A 22689-nucleotide genomic window follows, 5' to 3' on the forward strand; every position below is an offset into this window, starting at 1 on the left:
AATCAGTTATGACCACTGTTGTTCATAAGTTAATTTCTTGCAATCGCTCCTAAGAAAAAAAAAATTCTCTCATTCCAAATTACAAACAACCAAATTACAAAAATCTGGAACAAAACTCTTCCAAAGGAAACAGAAACAACTACTTTTATTGTTAAACTTTCAATTCACAGATTAACTTTCAAAGGTTCATATTTCCCATGTTCTTTTTTTTTTTTTTTTGAGACAGGGTCTCGCTCTGTCTCAAGGCTGGAGTGCAGTGGCACGATCTTGGCTCACTTCAACCTCTGCATCCCGGACTCAAAAAATTCTCCTGCCTCAGCCTCCCAAGTAGCTGGGACTACAGGCATGCACCACCATGCCTGGCTAATTTTTGTATTTTTTGTAGAGACAGGACATATTGCCCAGGCTGGTCTCGAACTCCTGGGATCAAGCAATCCACCCGCCTTAGCTTTCCAAACTGCTGGGATTACAGGCGTGAGCCACTGCGCTCGGCCCCTATTTCCCACATTCTTAATGAGACCCCATCCACAATGGTTCAATCAACTTTCAAATTAGCTCTGGGGAAAAAATACATTTAATGAAAGCTAGAAAACCTGGAGAAGGTCTTGCTCGTCATCTTTCACTACAGCTATGGACAGCTCGGCACCACATTTGCACCAATCAGCATGTTTGCCCGTGTCCTGCCAAGTAGAGAATTTTACATCATCACTGACAAGGTGTGTTCACCTGTTCTCATCACATAACACTGATTCTGATTCCATACCTAATTTATCAATCTAAGACATTACTGGACCACGTAACCTTACATATAACTACCTGACAATATTTTCACATGAAGTTGCTGCTGCTTATTATACATCAAAGTTCACGTCAGTGTGGCATGAAGTCAAGAGGATTCCAAGCTAACTCCACCAAAACCCTGGGGCTCACAGCATCTCCCAGCGTGTAGATTTTCACATCTAAGTTCTGAAGACATGATCTAAGTGTGGAAGAGCTTCTGAAGTTGACCACTGATCTTCTGAGTGCAAGTCACATCTGGAAATCCGGTAGGCAATGTCATGGGCAAAACTGTGTCCATAAAACTGTGCTTAGGTCTGCTCATGATAGATTTCCACGTCACGAAAAAAATGCCACAGAAGTCCAGACTTTTAACCAATCTACTAGCTTCTGCATCAGTACCACAATGCCGAGCTCTGAATTTTAAATGTGCACATATTGTCATATTCATATAGTGACTTACAGTTTTCAAAGCACTAGGTACATAGTCCTCAGAAATGGTTGGCTTTATACGACCCAAACTAAGGACATTTCATAGGTTTCAATGTTAACGCATATTGTGAGGGTTTGTGCATAATTATCTTCACACCAATAAAGGTATTCACTACAATACATAAATTCATTACATAAACCAAGAATAAGCTTCTAACTTATTTTGACAGATATGTCACACACATAATTTGTCCATATTTTACTATTCCATAAATACTTATTATTCCTATCAATAATGCTACTGGAATGGAATAATATTACATAGAAAAACGTAGGAAAACCAGATATAACAAGCTCTAAAGGGCTAAATTTCAGTTATAAAATGGGTCAGAGGCTGAGAAATCACTATTTATCCACAAGAATTGCCTTATAAATCAAAAGATGACTGCAGGTTTCTCTTACATATCCAAATCTAGGAATAAGTTCATTCCATAGCAGATTTGAAAAAACAAACAAAAATACAATGTAGGAAGTAATATTATTCATGGCAAACCAACAGCATGAAATTTGGTAGGCTTATTTAGGATGAAAAGGAATAATCTAGATTCTTTTAATACCCTATAAGATTCCATGTTAAGTCATCCTGACAAAAAATCTTTTTAAAAATATGGTAACCATAAATAAAGTTGCTCAAAGACACCACACACACACACGCACACACACGGTTCTCTAATGAAATACCAGTTGAAGTGCAGCATTTTCATTACAGACATTACAGATAGTCAAACAGCTAGAGCTATACAATACACACAGATTTTTCCTAATAGTACCAGCAATCTGTTATAAAATAATACTTTTCAGTAGTCTTTCTTGATGCACGTTTAAAAACCAGCACAACTCCTCTAGTGAAATGGTCAATTTCCCTTAAAAAACAACATCTGAAATTATAAGAGCTGACAAATCACATTATATTTCAATATTAGACTGCTGTGGCTCTAGAATAACAGAAAAGCGTAACTTTTGAACAGCTTAGGGAAAAAGCACTGAAATGTACATGTCTTCAATCAGCCTCAGGCATTATTGATCCTGTGCCATCCACACACCCTTGAGGTTTTTCACAGCACTCTGACAGTATTATGTCTGCTTTGCAAATGACGAATCAACAGTATGCTGAATAATCAGCAATAAAACACAGGAGATAAATTAAATGTGTTTTTCCAAATGTCAAAATATCGAGGTTCCCAGGAGTTGGCAAAACTTCTCAAGTGGCCATCCAGACTCAGGCTGTGCAGGATAAGGCCTCCTTACGTAGTGAACGGTTGAGAATATTTGCTCCCCACACCCAGAGCCATTCAGGCATATACTGTGCAAAAAGAAACTAAAAATGAAAGAGAAAAAGGTTGTAAGGTTAGAACCCAAAATCAACACTGAAGGAACAAGTACACAGACCAGCACATGAAACCCACCAATCACAACAAATACCCACCAATCAATCATAATACCCACGAGTCACAACAAATACCCACCAATCAATCACAACAAATACCCACCAATCACAACAAATACCCACCAATCAATCACAACAAATACCCACCAATCACAACAAATACCCACCAATCACAAATACCCACCAATCAATCACAACAAATACCCACCAGTCACAACAAATACCCTTCAATCACAACAAATACCCACCAATCACAACAAATACCCACCAATCACAACAAATACCCACCAGTCACAACAAATACCCACCAATCAATCACAATAAATACCCACCAATCAATCACAACAAATACCCACCAATCAATCATAATACCCACCAGTCACAACAAATACCCACCAATCAATCACAACAAATACCCACCAATCACAACAAATACCCACCAATCAATCACAATAAATACCCACCAATCAATCACAACAAATACCCACCAGTCACAACAAATACCCACCAGTCACAACAAATTCCCACGAATCACATTAAATACAATAAAAGAAAAAGCCCCCAGGCACTACTGTATTGAATACCTATTTTTACCTAAGATCTTACCCTAGATTCTACATGGAATAGAAAAATGACCACCACCCACCTACCCTACTTCCTGTAATGAGGCTGGACTGTCCTGCATGTAAATACAATTCTGTCTTTACTTAATGTGATATGAACAGAATGTTCACCGGTTAAGAACCACAAAATCGGCCGGGCGCGGTGGCTCATGCCTGTAATCCCAACACTTTGGGAGGCCGAGGCAGCTGGATCACAAGGTCAGGAGATCGAGACCATCCTGGCTAATAGGGTGAAACCCCATCTCTACTAAAAATACAAAAAATTAGCCAGGTGTGGTGGCGGGAGCCTGTAGTCCCAGCTACTCGGGAGGCTGAGGCAGGAGAATGGTGTGAACCTGGGAGGCGGCGCTTGCAGTGAGCCAAGATCGCGCCACTGCACTCCAGCCTGGGCGACAGAGTGACACTCCGTCTCAAAAAAAAAAAACAAAAACAAAAACAAAAAACACACCACAAAATCATTATAGGAATAAATCAGTTGGAAAGTTGGAACAGACAGATGCATACATGGTTAGTACTCTATGAGAAAACTGGGGCTTGAGGGGTAGTATGGAACAAAGTTCAACAAGAAAACCGGTCAGAAACACCAGGACCTTGGGATGGTATCTTGACCTATGATGAGGGAGGCTCAGGGGACCAGGGGAGGGAGTCCTGCTGATGCTGCTCTGCTTCAGGGTCTCACTCAGGGCCTTTGTGCTAGCAGCAGACATAGGGCAATGTCTGAAAACATATTTGGTTGTCACACTGGGAGTGGATGCTACTGGTATCTAGTGGGTGGAGGCCCAGGACGCTGTTCAACATCCTACAATACACAGGACGCTCCCCATGACAAGGAATTATCCGCTCTCAATGCCAACAGTGCTGAGGTGGAGAAAGCCCACACTCCTCTAACAGATTTGTTCAGAACCGAATGAAAGTTCTAATACCGTGTATATGAAAGAGAAGAGAGACAGGCCCTTGGCAAGTACTGACATTCTAGTCTTGAACTGAACTGATGAATGATAATAGAGGTCATTCAATCCTCTTGTCAATAAATGGACACAGGTTACTCTCCAGGGAGGACACAGCCACACCCACACCTACACACACACACACACACACTCACGCACTCTGTGAACAAAATCACAGCAGCAAAAGCTACCAGAGAAATATGCCACGGACAAAACAGCAAAGGATGAATCAAATCTTTGATGTAAAATTGGAAATAAAAAATGATGGTGTTGAAAATAATTTGAGTAACATAAAATGAAAACAGAAAGTTTTAACAACTTTATACAGAAAACTACTCCAGGAATTAAATCAGCTTAACAGAATTTCTTGGCAGAAAAATACATTCTCAAGGAAAGTTTATCAATGTGAACAAAATTTAATTTTGAGTAAAATGTTCGTGTTTTATAAACACAGTCAAAACATCTACTGCATCTAAACCCGATCCTCATATCTTTATTTCTAAAAAAATTTTATGATCAGTGACTTCTAAGACTACTTTTTAGGTTTCTCTGCTTTTCTCAAGTAATTAAAGAACCTGGAAACAACTACTTAAATAAAACTGCTGCTTCTTTTTTTTTTTTTTTTTTTGAGATAGAGTCTAGCTCTGTCACCCAGGCTGGAGTACAGTGGCGTGATCAGCTCACTGCCACCTCCGCCTCCTGGGTTCAAGCAATTCTCCTGCCTCAGACTCCCAGGTAGCTGGGACTACAGGCATGCACCACCATGACCAGTTAATTTTTGTATTTTTAGTAGAGATGGGGTTTCACCATGTTGGCAAGGCTGGTCTCAAACTCCTGACCTCAGGTGATCCACCCGCCTCAGCCTCCCAAACTGCTGGGAGTAGAGATGTGAGCCACCACCACGCCCGACCAAAACTGCTTCTTATTAATCTCTCACTTTTCATTAAAAGTAATAATTAACTGTCGATATACTTATATGTTTATTTGGTAGTGGTAAATCGAATACTCTTTATGCAAACAGTCCCAAAAATATCTGTTTGGTAATTAAGAAAACTCCGAATATTTAAAAAAAAAAAAAAAAAATTCAGACCAGGTGCAGTGGCTCACACTTGTATTTTTTTTTTTCTTTTTTTTTTTGTGAGACGGAGTCTTGCTCTGTCGTCCAGGCTGGAGTGCAGTGGTGTGATCTCAGCTCATTGCAAGCTCCGCCTCCTGGGTTCACGCCATTCTCCTGCCTCAGCCTCCTGAGTAGCTGGGACTGCAGGCGCCCACCACCATGCCCAGCTAATTTTTTTGTATTTTTAATAGAGACGGGGTTTCCTGGTGTTAGCCAGGATGGTCTCGATCTCCTGACCTCGTGATCCGCCCACCTTGGCCTCCCAAAGTGCTGGGATTACAGGCTTAAGCCACCATGCCCGGCCAGCTCACGCTTGTAATCCCAGCACTTTGGGAGGCTGAGGCGAGTGGATCACCTGAGGTCAGAAGTTTGAGACCAGCCTGACCAATATGGTGAAACTCCGTCTCTACTAAAAATACAAAAATTAGCCGGGCGTGGTGACACGCACCTGTAATCCCAGCTACTCCGGAGGCTGAGGCAGGAGAATCGCTTGAATCCGAGAGGTGGAGGTTGCAGTGAGCCAAGATCGCACTATTACACTCCAGCCTGGGCAACAAGAGCAGAACTCCATCTCAAAAAAAAAAAAAAAAAAATCTAAACTAGGGCACATCTCTTTACTACGTCAGATAAAGGAACTCAAATATATTGTAATAAATAATTATGCACTCATATTAATACTTAGGATCACAATTTCAAATATCTAAGAAAGTTACTTTCTAAAGTACTAAAAGGTACCAATCCTTTGTCATGCCTAAACAATAAGCTTAAAATAAAAATTCTATGCTTCTTGAAAAAATTAGTCTAAGACTATATGGAGATATTATTTGATAAAATGGTTGCACGAAATATAGCCCTATCTTGTGGTTTTGTGGTTTTTTTGGATTATATTTTTCCCTGAGAGGTAACCCTCAAGCAATACTAGAATCTTTTACTTTGAAATTCCCATGTAAATACTTAGTATTTTTATAGTCCTAACATCCACTTACAGCAGCATATTTCTTTTTTTTTTTCTTTTTTTTGGTAACAGAGCCTTGCTCTGTCGCCTAGGCTGGAGTGCAGTAGCGTGATCTTGGCTCACTGCAACCTCCGCCCCCTGGGTTCAAGCGATTCTCCTGCCTCAGCCTCCCAAGTAGCTGGGACTACAGGCACACACCACTAAGCCTAGCTAATTTTTGTATTTTTAGTAGAGACAGGGTTTCACCATATTGGCCAGGCTGGTCTCGAACTCCTGACCTTAGGTGATCCACCCACCTCATCTTCCCAAAGTGCTGGGATTACAGATGTGAGCCACCACACCCCAGCCAAAGTAGTATATTTCACTTTAAGGTGCCACATAGATTCAACTTTTGAAAATTCTTAATGTAATAATCTCACAAAAGAAAATTTAGTGTCTTTGGTCAGGTACCATGGCTCAGGCCTGTAATCTCAGCACTTTGGGAGGCTGAGGCGGGCGGATCACGAGGCCGGAGATCAAGACCATCCTGGCTAACATGGTGAAACCCCGTCTCTACTAAAAATATAAAAAATTAACCGGGCGTGGTGGCAGGCGCCTGTAGTCCCACCTACTCAGGAGGCTGAGGCAGCAGAATGGCATGAACCCGGGAGGCGGAGCTTGCAGTGAGCTGAGATCACACCCCTGCACTCCAGCCTGGGCGACAGAGCCAAACTCCATCTCAAAAAAAAAAGAAAATTTAGTGTCTTAACCAAAATTATTTTATTAAGTGTCAGGCTTAAGAGTCAGAATTTATAATTCTCATCTTAGGCTTTACTCAGATTTCTCTGTATCACTGAGATAGGTTCACGATGCATTAATCTAATTATGAGACCTGAAGCACACTCCTACCTGAATAGAATGGGACCAGTATCCTGTGGTCCTTTTGGAAATCCCAAGAGTAGAAACAGCATGATGTGCATAGACTTTTGGCGAAGGCACCAACCACGAGCACCTGTGCAGAAAGCTGCTGGGTGCTGTCATGCTGGTGGCTACATAGAAAGGGATTAGACTCTGTACAAAGATTCCTTTAGAGGCATATTCATACTGCAAGGCTCTGCTGAAGTGGTCTAAATAAGCCTGTTGAGACAGAGGTGAGGAAAAGACTCTTAATTCTGGGTGAACTTGAAAATTCAGGAGAAAAAAAGACTTGCTTATTATCAATTCAGGAAAAAATACAGGACAAGCAAATGTGAGTTGCTGACAAAGAGTTCAACAAATCAGACCAAACAATTGTTAATAAATGTTCTGTGGCATTAGGATTTCATCTTCCAGTTAAGTAATATCTGACCTTAGAAGCAGAAAATGCAGCCAGCTGAGGAGTAGGTTTGCAGCAGGAGCCAGAAGAGATCGTGACGATGGCACCTTTCTTTCTCTCCACCATTCCCGGTAACACGACATGGACCATCAAACTAGCGGCGGCAATGTTCACATTTATGATGTCCCAGAGCTTGTCCTCGGAGAGCTGAGTGAAATACTGAGGGTAGGGATAAAACACACCCACGTTATTTACCAAGATGCCAATGTCTTTGTCCTTCAGGGCTTCTCGAATTGGAAGGTAGATCTCACGGCCACTGCTGAAGTCCGCAACTATAATACCAGTTTCCACTTTGTACGTGTCGGCTATGTCTTTAGCAACAACCTGCAACTTCTCCTCGTTCCGACTAATCAGGATGATATTGAGACCTCGGCTTGCTAACTCTTCAGCATAGGCTCTTCCAATCCCATCTGTTGCACCTAGGATGCAAGTCAGGAAAAGTGAGCATGCGTATTTCACGGTGTGACTCTTAAAATGGACCCGAAGTACCCCGTCAGGTTTAGTCACAGAAAAATTCACACTAGAAATCAAGTCGGTTCTAGTATCTACGAGTCAAGGACACTGTTGCTGAATCAGGAATGTGAAGGGCACATGCTAAACACTCTCCCAGACATCCTGACACACGGACAGGGAGTTACTTTACATTCACCATATTGATTAGGAGACACAGTAGGAATTTGTTTTCAAACTACTATCTGGCTTGAATGAGTGGCAGGAGGTGCTTTTCTGGGAAATCTTCATAAATTAAAATGAAATTCAAAATAGGTGAAGCATTTCTGAAAGTGGTGACAGTTTCAAGACAATTTTAAAACAGAGAACAAAAAGGAAAAGCAAGTGGTAGGAAGTGGGTCTGGAGGAGGCCTGGGAACAGGAGAGAGCAGACTAGGAAGGATACCAATCATGAGGCAAGTTCTTCCTAAGATGAGAGCAGTAAGAAAATGAAATGTGAACATAATCACGGCAGGAGCCATAAGTTTTATTTTTTTATCAGCATGTTCCCATAAAAACACCACATTAAATTCAACAGCTCCTTGAATAATGCATCCGACTTCACAGAAAAGATTATTTTGATTATAAAGTAGGTTACCACTGACAACGGCCCATCTTCCATACTGCTTGATCAAGTCTGCTCTGCTCCCCAGGCGGGGGATAAAATGCAGCCTGATCAGGCTGTAAAAGTCACAGATGACAGTGATGCTTTTTCTGGCCGTATACCAGGCTCCAACCAAAGCTAGAGCTTCCATATAGCAATTGCAAGACCTGGCAATTTCCCTGTACAAGAGGTAGAAACTGTCAACAGCAGCCATGGCAACCTGCAGGGAGAAGGAAAGAGAGACAGCCTCTTTGGTTAATAAATTAAAGGAACATACACAGTCTAAGTGAAGACATCCAGCTGAGGGCATCAGATCTTTCAATTGTACGTTCAAATAACACTAATTTTTCAAATGTACATGGCGCATGGTTTTAGTCTATCTATCTTTCTATCTATCTATCTATCTATCTATCAGACAGAGTCTCACTCTGTCGCCCAGGCTGGAGTGCAGTGGTGCAATCTTGGCTCACTGCAACCTCCACCTCCTGGGTTCAAGCGATTCTCCTGCCTCAGCCTCCCAAGTAGCTGGAACTACAGGCACATGCCACCACGCCCGGCTAATTTTTTATTTTTAGTAGAGATGGGATTTCACCATGTTGGCCAGGATGGTCTCGAACTCCTGACCTCAGGTGATCTGCCACCCTTGGCCTCCCAAAGTGCTGGGATTACAGGTGTGAGCCACCACGCCTGGAGATTCAGTCAATTTATGATCTCACCATTTAATATCTGTAGCTTATAAAGTTACTTTCTTCCAAGGAGACTAATCAACATAACTACCAGAAGTTACCAAATTCCCACTAAAATTCAGGTACTACACTACATGCTGCGGCTACAGAGATAAACACAATATGCTCTGTGCCTGAAACATGCTCCTAGTCTACTAATAACAAACACAAGGCTTCTAATTCATATAGCAGAGGTACATGTATTTCTTTACTTGATTCATAATCAGCAAGTACGGAGGACCTACTACCTGTGTAGGGACAAAGGAGATGAAACAGAGGTGGCACGAAGACATGGCCTTGGCCTCAAAAGCTTACAATCCACTGGAGACAAAACTCAGCTTTCAAAAACCTTTACATCAATTAAAAAAAATTTTTTTTTAAAGAGATACCCTCCAAGCTTGGAAAAATGGCTTCTCAAATGACAACAGAGTGAGCACTCCTCCATCTTCTAACTTAATTTGTAACCATTATGTTGCCTGGTCTCTTACATTTGAGGAAAGAAAAGTCCAACACAACTGTGGTGAGTGTCCACGTACCAAGTATATACTAAGCACCTACTATATTCTATGTATTGTGATTCAGAGGATTCACAGATGAACTAAATGACCGTCCCTAGGTGAAGACGCAGACATTTAACAAAATAGTGTAAAATGCCACATGATCTGGTAGGTGTGTGCCTGCAATCAGAGATAACCCTGCAGAAGCAGACAAAGGCCAGGCATGGGGGGCCCTGGCCACAGACCGAGTGAGTGGACTTCGTGTCAGGCTAAACCAACTGTGTGCATCCTGCGAAAGACAAAATATCAAAACAACTACAACAGACTACACTTATATTACAGGGAACTCAGATATACACAAACCCAAGGACACAGCTTATATTCTAAAAAGAACATGATTTTAAGCCAAAAGAAAAAGAAATATAAAAATTCTGGGGGTGGCCACTTTTGAAGAAATCCCTTTAAAATAGAAAAAAAAAAATCTGGAAACTAAGAAAATACCCAACAATAGCAGCACAAATTAGCCTAAGTTTGAGAAAGAATGGGGAATTCCCTCCTGCTCCACTGCAGTGTAGTCTGAGCTCAACCAAGTTTTGCAGAGTAAAAAAGGAACCAAGCAGAAGAAAACAAATGAACCACAACACATACAAGAATGGCACCATATTGTGATAAAAAGCATATAAAATAATTTTAAAACTGTTGAATAAATATATATAAATGTGTAGTGTGAATTACAAATCAACAAAACATACACAAGAAATATGACTGAAAACTGAAGAAATGGAGAAGCAGTAGGATTCCTAAATGCCCTACGATAAGGAAACAATCTCTCTAAAAAAGAAAGTTTCATACTGGTACCGTATTAAGTTGATATTGCTACTATATTAAGTTACCAAATTAAGCTAATGTGGCATTAAGTTTAAAAAATGTTTTCCTCGGCCGGGCGCAGTGGCTCATGCCTATAATCCCAGCACTTTGGGCGGCCAAGGCGGGTGGTCAGGAGTTCAAGGCCAGTCTGGCCAAGATGGTGAAACCCCGTCTCTACTAAAAATACAAAAATTATCTGGGCATGGTGGTGGGCACATGTAATCCCAGCTACTTGGGAGGCTGAGGCAGAGAATTGCTTGAACCCGGGAGGAGGAGGTTACAGTGAGCCGAGATCACGCCACTGCACTCCAGCCTGGGCGACAGAGTAAGACTCCATACCAAAACAAACAAACAAACAAAAAAGTTTTCCTCAAATGAAAGGTTGGGCCCCTTTATTCCCTACAGGTAAAATGCTGTCCACTGGGGCTCTGTGCACAGAAATTCACCTCCCACAATGAGAATGCCAAAGTTCATCATGAAAAGGAAACATTTTAAATTTGACTAAGTACATAAGCCAAATACTTAAGCTAAAAACAACTAAAATAAATGCTCCTTTGGGGTAATTTTTCTTTATGAACCAGATGGGCTGAGATCACCTAAAATATGAGCTGTCTAGTTCAACAAAATCTTTCTTTTTTCTGAGCAATCTTCCATACAGCAGTCACCAATACCCCTTACTGCTCCCAAATCCTTTGATTGACAATTCTTTGAAATATATTCAAAGTTAGGGCCCCCCTTCGGTGTAGCGAACGAGCATGCCTGTTTCCAGATCTGCATGAGAGGAAGAAGCCGCACCACCACCCCTCCCACAACCCTCCTGCTGTTGGTTATGCTGATGACGGGCACGGTATCAGAGTTTTCACACTGGCTGTAGCCCTTGAACAGTCATAAGTACTGGACTCCCAAAGACAGGCCCAAAACAGATTCCCAAAGACATGCCCAAAACATTAATATCCTATAAGAACATTAAAAACTGACATTCCAGCCAGGGACGGTGGCTCACACCTGTAATCCCAGCACTTTGGGAGGCCGAGGTGGGCAGATCACTTGAGGTCAGGAGTTCAAGACCAGCCTGGCCAACACGGTGAAACCCGATCTCTACTAAAAATACAAAAATTAGCCGAGTGTGGTGGTGAATGCCCAGCTTGGGTGGCTGAGGAAGGAGAATCACTTGAATCAAGCAGGCGGAGGTAACAGTGAGCCAAGATTGCACCACTGCACTCCAGCTTGGGCGACAAAGTTAGACTCCATCTCAAAAAAACCCCCAAAAAACAAAAAAAAACAACCGAGATTCTATGTTAGACTATCCTAAATTGTGAGTTCCGGAAATAACTCATAAAACGTGTATGTGCCTTTTGTCATAACTAATCAAACACAAGGCCATGAGGAAAGTAAATGCAAAAACAATTACTTGTATGTAATTACCTGTATGTACCAGGACCTCTCAAGCAAAATGTAATAAAATTGGGAATAACAAGCTATGACTAAAGAAACCTGGACACTTGGAATATTAAGCTTATTCTTCTAATAACAGGTAGGCATACATCTAGGCTGTTAAAACAGTGTTTTCAATGAAAAAATAGATACTACAGGCCAGCCACGGTGGGTCACGCCTGTAGTCCCAGCACTTTGGGAGGCCGAGACTGGCGGATCACGAGGTCAGGAGATCAAAACCATCCTGGCTAACAGGGTGAAACCCTGTCTCTACTAAAAATACAACAAATTAGCAGGGCGTGGTGGTGGGCACCTGTAGTCCCAGCTACTCGGGAGGCTGAGGCAGGAGAATGGCATGAACCCGGGAGACAGAGCTTGCAGTGAGCCGAGATCACGCCACTGCACTCCAGCCTGGACAACAGAGGGAGACTCCGTCTCAAAAAAAAAAAAAAAAAAGAAAGAAAAAATAGATACTATATATCAAGATCAATGGGTTGTAGCCAAAGCAGTATTTGTGAGGAATGAGTTGCTCCAAGTGTATAGAGTAAGGCTCTCGCTAGGAAAAGGAAGTCAGGCATGCCTCATGGAGGGAACCCACACAGATGGAAGCTTCCTCCTTCAGCCCGATTTTTTTCAAGAATCTGAACCTTTTTGAAGTAAATGTCTAGCAAAAGGTGCCTGACCACAAAGGGGGCCCCAGTTTTTCTGCTGTGGTCGTTCCCTCCCCTGGGGTCTCTTACCTTCTCTCTGCCAGTTCTGGGCCGTCAGCAGTATGCGGCTCCGTCCTTCTCTTAAGGCCAATCTGTGAATAAAACCAACAAGAAACAAATGCGTTTCCTTTTCCTCATAGTTCAGCTGGGAAAACTTTATATTAAACTAACATCCAGGTGCTCAAAAATTAAGAAAGCACAAAAATTCTTACGCCATGAATCTCTGTACAGGCAGCAAACCATGTACTAAGCACCAAGTACCCTCCTCTCAGAATAAGAAAAGCACCTGGCGTCTGCTGGGGGCACAGTCCACGCATCCTCAGGCACAGCTGGAGGGTGCCCCCCTTTTCCTATGCCTTTTTTCCTAGGGAACATTTCATCAAATGGGACAAAAGCCCATTCCAATCCCAGGGGCCCTTGGGGAAACACCGCCCAGGCACCAGGCCGGCGTCGGGGAAGAGAGCAGCCACCGCTGCCCTCGGTGCCTTTCTCTGCCTGGTGCCTGTTTGGGTTTCACCTGGGCCTCCTGCTGCCTCACTCTGCACACCCCTTCTTCAGCTCCACCTGCAGCGTTCCCTGGAACATCCACATTGCCACAGGCTGCCCTGGCCTCTCTTTCCAAATTCCTGGCAGGGATTCTGGCTGGCCCACCTTAGTTCAGGTGTCCACCACCTGCCTCATCTCCTGGCAGGGTGGCAGGGAGGAAGGCGTCCTACAGTGTTTGGGGGCAGCCCCCCTAGGCTGTGAGTGGGTCAGGTGCTTTAAGGAGGCAATGAAAGGAAACCCCTGGTCCACATTTTCCCTCTCCTTCACCACACACACTGCGTTGCAACTGTTCTGTCTCTGACCACCCCAGCAGGCTACAGTCCTCCAGGGCAGAGGCCAAATTCTACTCCTCTCTGTTTCTCCAGCACCTTCCACAATTCCTGGCACAAAGAAGCTCAACACTACCACGTCTCTGGCTGCAGCTCACAGGCAGTCTTTTCCTGTCCAGCGCTCAGCCCCCAGCTCAGGAGTGGACCACCCACAAATTCCTTTGACCCTTTACAGAAAGAAAAGCTTGTGTGCTAAACCCATCAGGGACCTCCCACTCAGGCCAGCAGAGGAGATGCACCCACTGCAGAGGTGAGTACAGGAACCTGGGGCTGAGGGGCTTCAAGCCCATCATGGCCCAGCTTCTCAACGCCCCCACTAGACACCCCTCACCTCTTGTCAGGGGAGCACCATCATGTGCAAGTACCTTAAACGTGTGTTAATATTATTGTTGCTATGTATATTTTAAAAATCACAGAGCATCAGGGGGGGCTGATGGCATTCAAGGTCTGGTCCTCAGCCTTGATGGATAGAAACGCAAGTTTTTCATTCCTTAGAGGCAGTTCAAGACAAAGAAATCTGACTCACATCCACAAAACCCACAGAAGACTGATACATTCAAATGCCAATTTAGGAATGGATAGTGAACAACACAGCGAAGAGGCCTAAACACACACGGTCACCGGTCCTACAGTCTCTCGAGGTCTACATGGAAAACCAAACTTCTAGAACAGCAATGAAAAATACAAAGCGTCAGAGACTGAGGACACCATCATGAATAAACCAGGACTCCGTGCCACCCGGTATACACAGAAGTCAGAGAAAGATAAACCGAGCAACTGCAACGTGAGGTGGCAAGGGCGCCACTGGGGTGAAATGGGTCTTGAAGTGTGAGCAGAATTTCTGGGCAGAGAGGAGGGAAGGGGCCTCCTGGGCCCGGGCCCACGGAGAAAGGCTTGGCACCGTCAAGGGTCTGGCCCACTCAGGAAACACTAGGAAGTCCCCCACGTGGACAGCACAGGCTGTGCTGTCCTGTGTGACGCCCCATGTGTGCAGGCGCACAGGCGTGAAGGAGACTGGGAGAGGCAGACTGGAGATGCCTTCACGCCAGACTGGAGTGCATGGACCTCCTCCTTGAGCACCAAGGGAGGGAGCTGGTGGGGCTTGTTTGGGAAAGTAACGCAGCAGGGGAGGAGGGGGGCTCCTGAGCCCTGGTCACCCAGCTGGGGATGAAGGAGGGCCACACGGAGAGCAAAGGCTCTGTGGCCTCTGCTGCTCCTCAGCCTCGCCAGACACTTCACACATTCGCTCACACCCTGATGGGCCAAAAATGTTAGAGAATTGGAAATTAAAACTCATTCCCTCCTCTCGATCTTCTTCCCCACCCTTCTGTACATGATGGAAAATAAGATTTTTCTCATGACAAAAGAAATCAGTACTTTCCCCAAAGCCACCAAATTTCAAAAGCTCATAGCCTCTCACTGAAACTTTCAAAGGAATTTATCACACATTTAAGCCTAGAAGTCCACTAAGGCATATGTAGATATCAAGCCTCGTCAGTTACTTTAGGTATCTGACTAGTTACTGTTTTGTGGCTTGATTAGTGAAAGCTATTAACCTGTGCTATGGTCTGAGCGTTCGGCCCCACGGCCTGATTGTTGTCTTGAATCTTAACCCCCCAGGTGACGGTTTAGAAGGGAGGGGCTTTGGGAGGCGATCAGATAATGAGGGCTCCACCACCTTGATCTTGGACAATTCAGCCTCCCAAACTGCGAAAAGTAAGTGTTTGCTGTTTCCAAGCCACCCAGTTCATGGTATTTTGTTATAGCAGCTCAAAACCAACTAAGGCAGCCTACAACCTAGAGAAACCCATGATGTGGAAAGCAACACTACAACACAGTAAAATTCTGATTCCTGTACGATCTACCTGCAAAAAGTTATTCTAAAGCTTTATTTTCTTAAACAGAGAGAAGAATGGTGGTTGCTAGAGGTGGGGGTATGGGTGGGAAGTTTTGGTCAAAGGGGTATAAACTTTCAATTATAAAATGCGTACGTCTGGAGATCTGATGTACAGTACAGTGGCCGTAGTGAGCAATACTGAACTGTGGGCTTAAAATCTGCTTAGAGGGTAGATCTCAAGTGTTCTCACCATAAAGAAATAAAGAAGTAACTGAGGTGATGAATGTGTTAACTAATTTGGTCGTGGTGATCATTTCACAAAGTATACATATATCAAATCATGTTGTACACCTTAAATTTATATAATTTTATTTGTCAATTATACTTTGATGAAGTTGGAAAACTATAAATTTAAAAAAAATTTTAAGCTTTGTTTTCTCATCTCTGCAGAAAACTAAAACATCTGTGAACAAAACAAAACCAGAACTGTCCCCAAACTAGGAAAAGAAGGGCAATTCCCTATTATCTTTTAAGCATTTTCTACTTCTACAGGGCAAGAGTCATCAAAAACCTACAGGAAACGTTACAACTACAAAAGCGTCACGGGACAATTATGGTCAAAACTGCAAGGAGCAAAGTCACCTCTTCAAAGCACCACTGTTGTGGCCTGTAACATGATCCCACTCCACAGTGAAGGGGACTCCACTTAGCAGTGTAAAGGGCAATCAAATCAAATACAAAAACCTTCACGGACCAAGAGTTCTGGGAGGAAAGTCTTGGCTGAAACCCGGACATCACCAAGCTATCCAAATGCGTGTGATGTGAGGCAGGTGGTAAAAGAACACAAGGCAGACTGGCCAGGGTTTTAAAGATGACAAAGCAAGTAGGATGGAAAAAAAGACAATCAAAGCATTAGCGAACGACAGTGTGGTGGGCAGAGTAATGGCCTCCAGGGATATCTACAGCCTAATCCCCAGACCCTGTAAATACGTTACCTTATGTGGCAAAAGGGACTCCATAGATGTGACTGAGGAGGACTGAGCTGGGGAGGGTGGCTCCAATGTCATCATGTGTCCTTGTAAGGGGGCAGGAAGATCAAAGACAGACAGCAATGTGACTACAGAGGGAGAGGTCAGACAGAGCTCGAGTTGAGGGTGCTCTGTGCTGCTGGTTTCAATGATGGAGAGAGGGGTGGGTCACCAGTGAAGGATTGGGGGCGGCCTCTAGAAGCTGGCAGAGGCAAGGAAAAGGATTCTCCCCTGGAGCCTCCAGAGGAACGCAGCCCTGCTGACACCTTGACTTTAGCCCAGTCAGAATGACTTCAGATTCCCATCTCCAGAAGGAAGAGACATCTGTGTCATTTTAAGCCACTACCTTTGTGGCAATTTGTTACATCAGCCACAGGGGATAAGGATAAACAGTGGGAGGAAGGGATGGATGAACAGTCAGTTCAGCTTTCAGGAGAGCGAAGAGACAAGCTGAAAACTCTGCAACCTCCCTTAAGCCAAAACCACTGTGTGTATTCAGGAGCCAGAAAGTCTCAGAGGTTCCTGCCATCTTCGATTGACCAGGGTAGACCTGAGGTCGTCCTCCTCACCAGCTGGGATTGTCCAGCTTTTCAGTAAGGTTCCAGGGCTATGGCTGTTTTCATTGAAAACATTTTTCCAAAGAAATCTTACTTTTTTCAGAGTGTGAATCTGTCTTGTACTCAGTACTCCAAATCCTCTGTTCCTCCTGACCTTTCAAGTCCCATGCCTTCTCCTCAGTTCAATCACTTCCTGACAAGCACCAACAACATGTCAGCCCTGGGGAGAAACTTCCCTTCCTGTCCCTTCCCTTCCCAGGCTGTGGCACTGCCCCTGCCTCTGAATTCCTCTCCACTTCTCTTATCCACGTGGCACTTAGCACATACTGCTTTGGATTCTATTTAGACACTCAACTTGCTTATATCTTGGTTTCTTGGTTGTCCAAGGAGAGCATAGGCCTCTGGAGGGCAGGAGATGTATAGAAAACGAATTTTTCTGTAACTAAAAGAAATTTTTGTTTTTAGGCAGAGTCTTGTTCTGTCTTCCAGAATGGAGTGCAATGGTGCAATTTCTGCTCACTGCAACCTCCGCCTCCTGGGTTCAAGCGATTCTCCTCCCTCAGCCTCCTGAGTAGCTGGGACTACAGGTGCCCGCCACCATGCCCAGCTAATTTTTGTATTTTTAGTAGAGATGGGGTTTCATCATGGTGGTCAGGCTGGTCTTGAACTCCTGACCTCAAGTGATCCACCCACCTTGGCCTCCCAAAGTGCTGGGATTACAGGCGTGAGCCATCGTGCCTGGCAAAAATGTTTAAATATATACAAAAGTATGTAAAACCTATTATGCACAGTTCAAAGAATAATAAAACAGCCACTTAGCCACCAGCCTACTTGACAAAACCAGTGTCGTGGAAGTCCTGTATGCTGTTCCTCTGATTACAGCCCCTCCTCTATCCTGGAGGCAGCCTCTCTCCTAAATTCTGGGGTAGTCACTCCCTGACTCTTTTAACAGAACAGCTGTATACCCCAAGCATGTATTCTGAAACAGTAACAGTACTGCTAAGTATCGCCTGGTTTTGAACCTCACATAAAGGAACCACACCGCATGGACCCTTTGGTGACTTGTTTCTTTCACTCAACATTATTCCCGAGACTCATCCATGCCCCTGCAGCTGCAGTCCATCCTCCTCTGCAGCTGCACAGTATCTCACAGTTCAGATGCACCGCAGTTCACAGATCCCCCTGCTGCTGGTTCAGATACACCACGATTCACAGGTCCCCCTGCTGCTGGTTCAGATGCACCGCAGTTCACAGATCCCCCTGCTGCTGGTTCAGATACACCACGATTCACAGGTCCCCCTGCTGCTGGTTCAGATACACCACGATTCACAGGTCCCCCTGCTGCTGGTTCCGATGCACCACGATTCACAGATCCCCCTGCTGCTGGTGCTAGGCACGTGCACTGTTTCTGCTGGTTTTGACTTTACAGTTAGGAACAGCGCTGCAGGGAGCGCTTGTGCCCATCTCCTGCACACCTGTGCAAGAATTCGCAAAGGGATTTGCCCATGGTTTAACTGCTGGGCCACATGCATTCCACTGCCAAATGCTTTTGCAAAGCAGCAGAACCCACTCACACTCCCGCCAGCAGCAGGTTTGTGCCACTCCTCAATGTCACTGGCTGGTAGTGTCCAAAGCTTCACCTTCTGCCAACAGGGTGGCTGTGAAATGGTATCTCATTATGGTTTTAATTTACATTTCCCTGGTTACTAATAAGGCTACAATCCTTTTTATATGTATGTGCTTTCTGTGTTTTGTAATCTATGAAATGCCCATTCCTATCTTTTGTCCATTCCTTTTTTTCCTCTCAGAACTGTAAGAATTCTTTAAATATTCCAGATACTAGCTCTCTGTATGTTTTGTGTCTCATTATAGTGTCTTTGATGAACTAAAGGTGTTGTTATTATTATTGGGAAAAGGTCTGACTCTATTGCCCAGGCTGATGTGCAGTGGCATAATCACAGCTCACTGCAACCTCCGCCTTCCGGGCTCAAGCCATCCTCCCAGCTCAGCATCTCAAGTAGCTGGGACACAGGCATGTACCACCAAGCCCAGTTAATTTTTTTTTTTTTTTTTTTTTTTTTTGTAGAGATGGGGTTTCGCCATGTTGCCCAGGCTGGTCTCGAACTCGTAAGCTCAAACCATTCACCTGCCTTGGCCTCCCAAAGTGCTGGGATTACAGGTGGGAGCCACTGCACTCGGCTGAATGTCTTAATTTTGCAATAGACAAATATATCAATCTTTCCGCTTCAGGGTTTGTTTTATTTCAGAAATCCCTCCTTAGCCTCAGGTCACGAAGAAATTTTTTCGAATTATTTTCTAGAAATTTTACACTTTTGCTTTTTCAGTTTAAGTCTTTAATCCTCCTGGCGTTTTGTGACGGTGTGACGCTGGGATCTCACACATCTTTTTTTTTTTTTTTTTTGAGACAGAGTCTCGCTCTGTCACCCAGGCTGGAGTGCAATGGTGCGATCTTAGCTCACTGCAACCTCCTCCTTCCAAGTTCAAGCGATTCTTCTGCCTCAGCCTCCCAAGTAACTGGGACTACAGGCGTGTGCCACCACGCCTGGCTAATTTTTGTATTTTTTTTTTTTTAGTAGAGACAGGGGTTTCACTATATTGGCCAGGCTGGTCTTGAACTCCTGACCTTGTGATCCGCCCACTTTGGCCTCCCAAAGCACTGGGATGCGACCGGTCGGATCTCACACATCTTTAATATTCCTCCTCAGCACCTGACATGCTGCTGTAGACAATTTTATTTAATAAACAGAACCAAATACTGCTTTGTGTTCAAAGCTCAAATTCCACTCGAGAAAAAAACTTAAGAAGCAGCTCATACTCTGCGTCAGCACTTTGACAAAGTTAGTATTGGTGTATCATGACTTTTTGGGATGTCTTTACCTTCACTGCCAATTTTTGGTATAGGACTAAACGCACAATGAAGCTGAGCCTAAAGAGCAGCAACATGGAATTAGAAACCTGGATTCTCATCCAAGATCCAATACTCTTCACTCTCATGTCTGTATTTATGCAGTAAGAACTAAAATATTCAGAGTACCCCACTCCTAGGCAGATACCCAAGATAATTAGAAACTTTTGCTCACATAAAAACTCCTGCTTGCATGTTCACAGTGGCCTATTCACAACTGCCAGAAGGCAGAAACAAACAAAATGTCCATCAACAAATGAATGAATAAGCAAAATGTGGTGTTATCCACACAAAGGAGTATTATTCAGCCATAAAAAAGCATGAAGTACTGATACATACTACAACATGGATAAACTTTGAAAACATTATGCTAAAGGACAGAAACCAAATACAAAAGGCCGTATGTTGTATGTTTCCACTTGTATGAAATGTCCAGAGTAGGCAAATCCATAGAGATAGAAGATAAATTAGGGCTGCTGAGAGACAGGGGGAGAAAAGAGGCATGACTGTTAATGGGGTTGGGGTTTCTTTTGTAGGTGACTAAATGTTCTGGAATTAGTTACTGGTGATGGTTGCATAGCATTGTGACTATAGCAAGAACTACTGAGTTATACACTGTAAAATGGCTAAAATGATAAATTTTATGTCATGCATAATTCATTTCGATTTTTAAAAACCTACTTTAAAAAAAAGTAGCACCAATTTGTTCAACTCTGTTGCCCTGGAATATTCCTGCAGTGATTAAAACCACAAACTCGGCCGGGTACAGTGGCTCATGTCTGTAACCCCAGAACTTTGGGAGGCCAAAGCGGGCAGATCACTTGAGGCCAGGAGTTCAAGACTACCCTGACCAACACATGGAAACCCCGTCTCTACTAAAAAAAAAAAAAAAAAAATTAGCTGGGTGTGGTAGAACGTGCCTGTAATCCCACCTACTTGGAAGGCTGAGGCACCAGAATCACTTGGGCCCGGGGTTGGGGTTGGGGGGCAGAGGTAGCAGGAGCTGAGATCGCAGGCACCATTGCACTACAGCCCAGGCGACAGAGCGAGACTGTCTCAATCAATCAACACACACACACACACTCTCTCTCTCTGAAAGGAGCCTGCCTGGGTTGGAACCCAGGTCTCCATTTAAGAGCTGTGTGTCCTGAATGAAGTTACTTTGCCTCTGCACGTTGCTCACATCACCTGTACGAAAGCGGGTAACAGTTCCTGCCTAAGAACTACAAGAGGAATAAAATGAGGTGGTCCATAGAAAGCACTCAGAACAGTGCGGGTCCATGAGTGTTCAACAGACCTAAGCTATTAGCCACAATTATTGTGTTTGATGTTAGCTACTGGATATCTGTGGCGGTCAGAGTAAAACTGAGAGCTCACTTTATGCAAAAGACTCTGCTAAGTGCTTTATTCCTATTGTCTCACTTTATTCTCTCATTAACCTTATAAAGCGCAGTCTGACTCTCCCGTTTATAGATGGGGAAATTGAGGCTTACAGATGTAAAGTAGCACACCCAAGACCCCACAACTCAGAAAGGGGCTACCTGCAATTCAGGTGGAGGTACAGCAAGGCGCAGAGTCCTGGCCAGGGAGCCACTGTGAGACCCCCCGAGTAACTCGCAGTCACCTGTACACATCATGTTGGGATCACCGAGGGGCGCTGCAGCGATCCGGTTTCTGGGGCTGCGTCTGGGTGGCACGTTCAGAACGGGGACCTGCCTGGTTCGTCTTCCCAGCCCTTCCCCTCCAGCACCCGGCAAGGCCCAGTCAACACAAGCAAACTCGGAAATCCTGGCTGAACCCACGACCGCTGCATATTTCTATTTTAGAAAAACACGGCAACAATAACTCAAACCAAATCGTTTAGAAAGGAGAATAAAGAAGCACCGACAAAGGAGGCGATTGCTGGGGCCGCTCGGGGGAGGAGCCAGGTGAGAGGCTGCAGGGACGGCAGGGCACGCGCCGGCGACAACGGGGTTCGGGGTTTAGGGGGCAAGGCCCGGGGGAAGGGAGAGAACAGGGGTGCAGCGCCGCGGCGGGGGGCGTGAGGATGGAGCCCGGGGAAGGGGGGCTCTGAGATGTGAAGGGGCGGGGCTGGGGGTGTTTGGTCTGAAGGAAGGAGTCTCACGGGACGGAGGGACGAAGATTTCCTGGGGTCAGGGGCGCCAAGGGGCTTCGGGGCCGGATGCCGCGGAGGGGGCCCGGGGCCTGGGGGGCGTGGTGAGAGCTCAGAGGGGTCGCGCCGAGCAGCCGGCTGGCGCTGAGGGGACCGAGGAGGGGTCTGGGGCGGAAGGGCCGCGAGAGGGCGCCCAGGGCGCAGGGGGCGCGGTACCTGCAGGGCGGCAAAAATCTTCCAAACCGATCCCGCCAGACCCGCGCGGCCGCCGCCCCCGTCTCGGCCGCAGCAGCTGCTGCCGCGCCGCGCCCTCACGTGACCCGCGCACGCGCCGGGGGCGGAGCCGTCTCAGACCCCGCCCCCACCCCCCGGCGT

At 44.9% G+C, this 22689-nt stretch overlaps 1 protein-coding gene across 2 annotated transcripts; it reads right to left on the reverse strand.

Annotated features, from left to right (window-relative positions):
• Window positions 1-118: 118 nt before the first annotated feature.
• Window positions 119-22674, reverse strand: HSDL1 (hydroxysteroid dehydrogenase like 1). Of its 2 annotated transcripts, none has more exons than XM_009250991.3 (6): window positions 22531-22674; window positions 13009-13070; window positions 8740-8965; window positions 7626-8071; window positions 7187-7414; window positions 119-2587 (listed from the first exon to the last, which is right to left on the reverse strand). In XM_009250991.3, exons 3-6 carry the CDS (start codon window positions 8957-8959, stop codon window positions 2489-2491), a joined length of 993 nt encoding a protein of 330 aa, XP_009249266.1. In that variant the 5' UTR covers window positions 8960-8965; window positions 13009-13070; window positions 22531-22674; the 3' UTR covers window positions 119-2488.
• Window positions 22675-22689: the final 15 nt, after the last annotated feature.

This window comes from Pongo abelii, chromosome 18, assembly GCF_028885655.2.
Source record: "Pongo abelii isolate AG06213 chromosome 18, NHGRI_mPonAbe1-v2.0_pri, whole genome shotgun sequence".
Lineage (NCBI taxonomy): Eukaryota > Metazoa > Chordata > Mammalia > Primates > Hominidae > Pongo > Pongo abelii.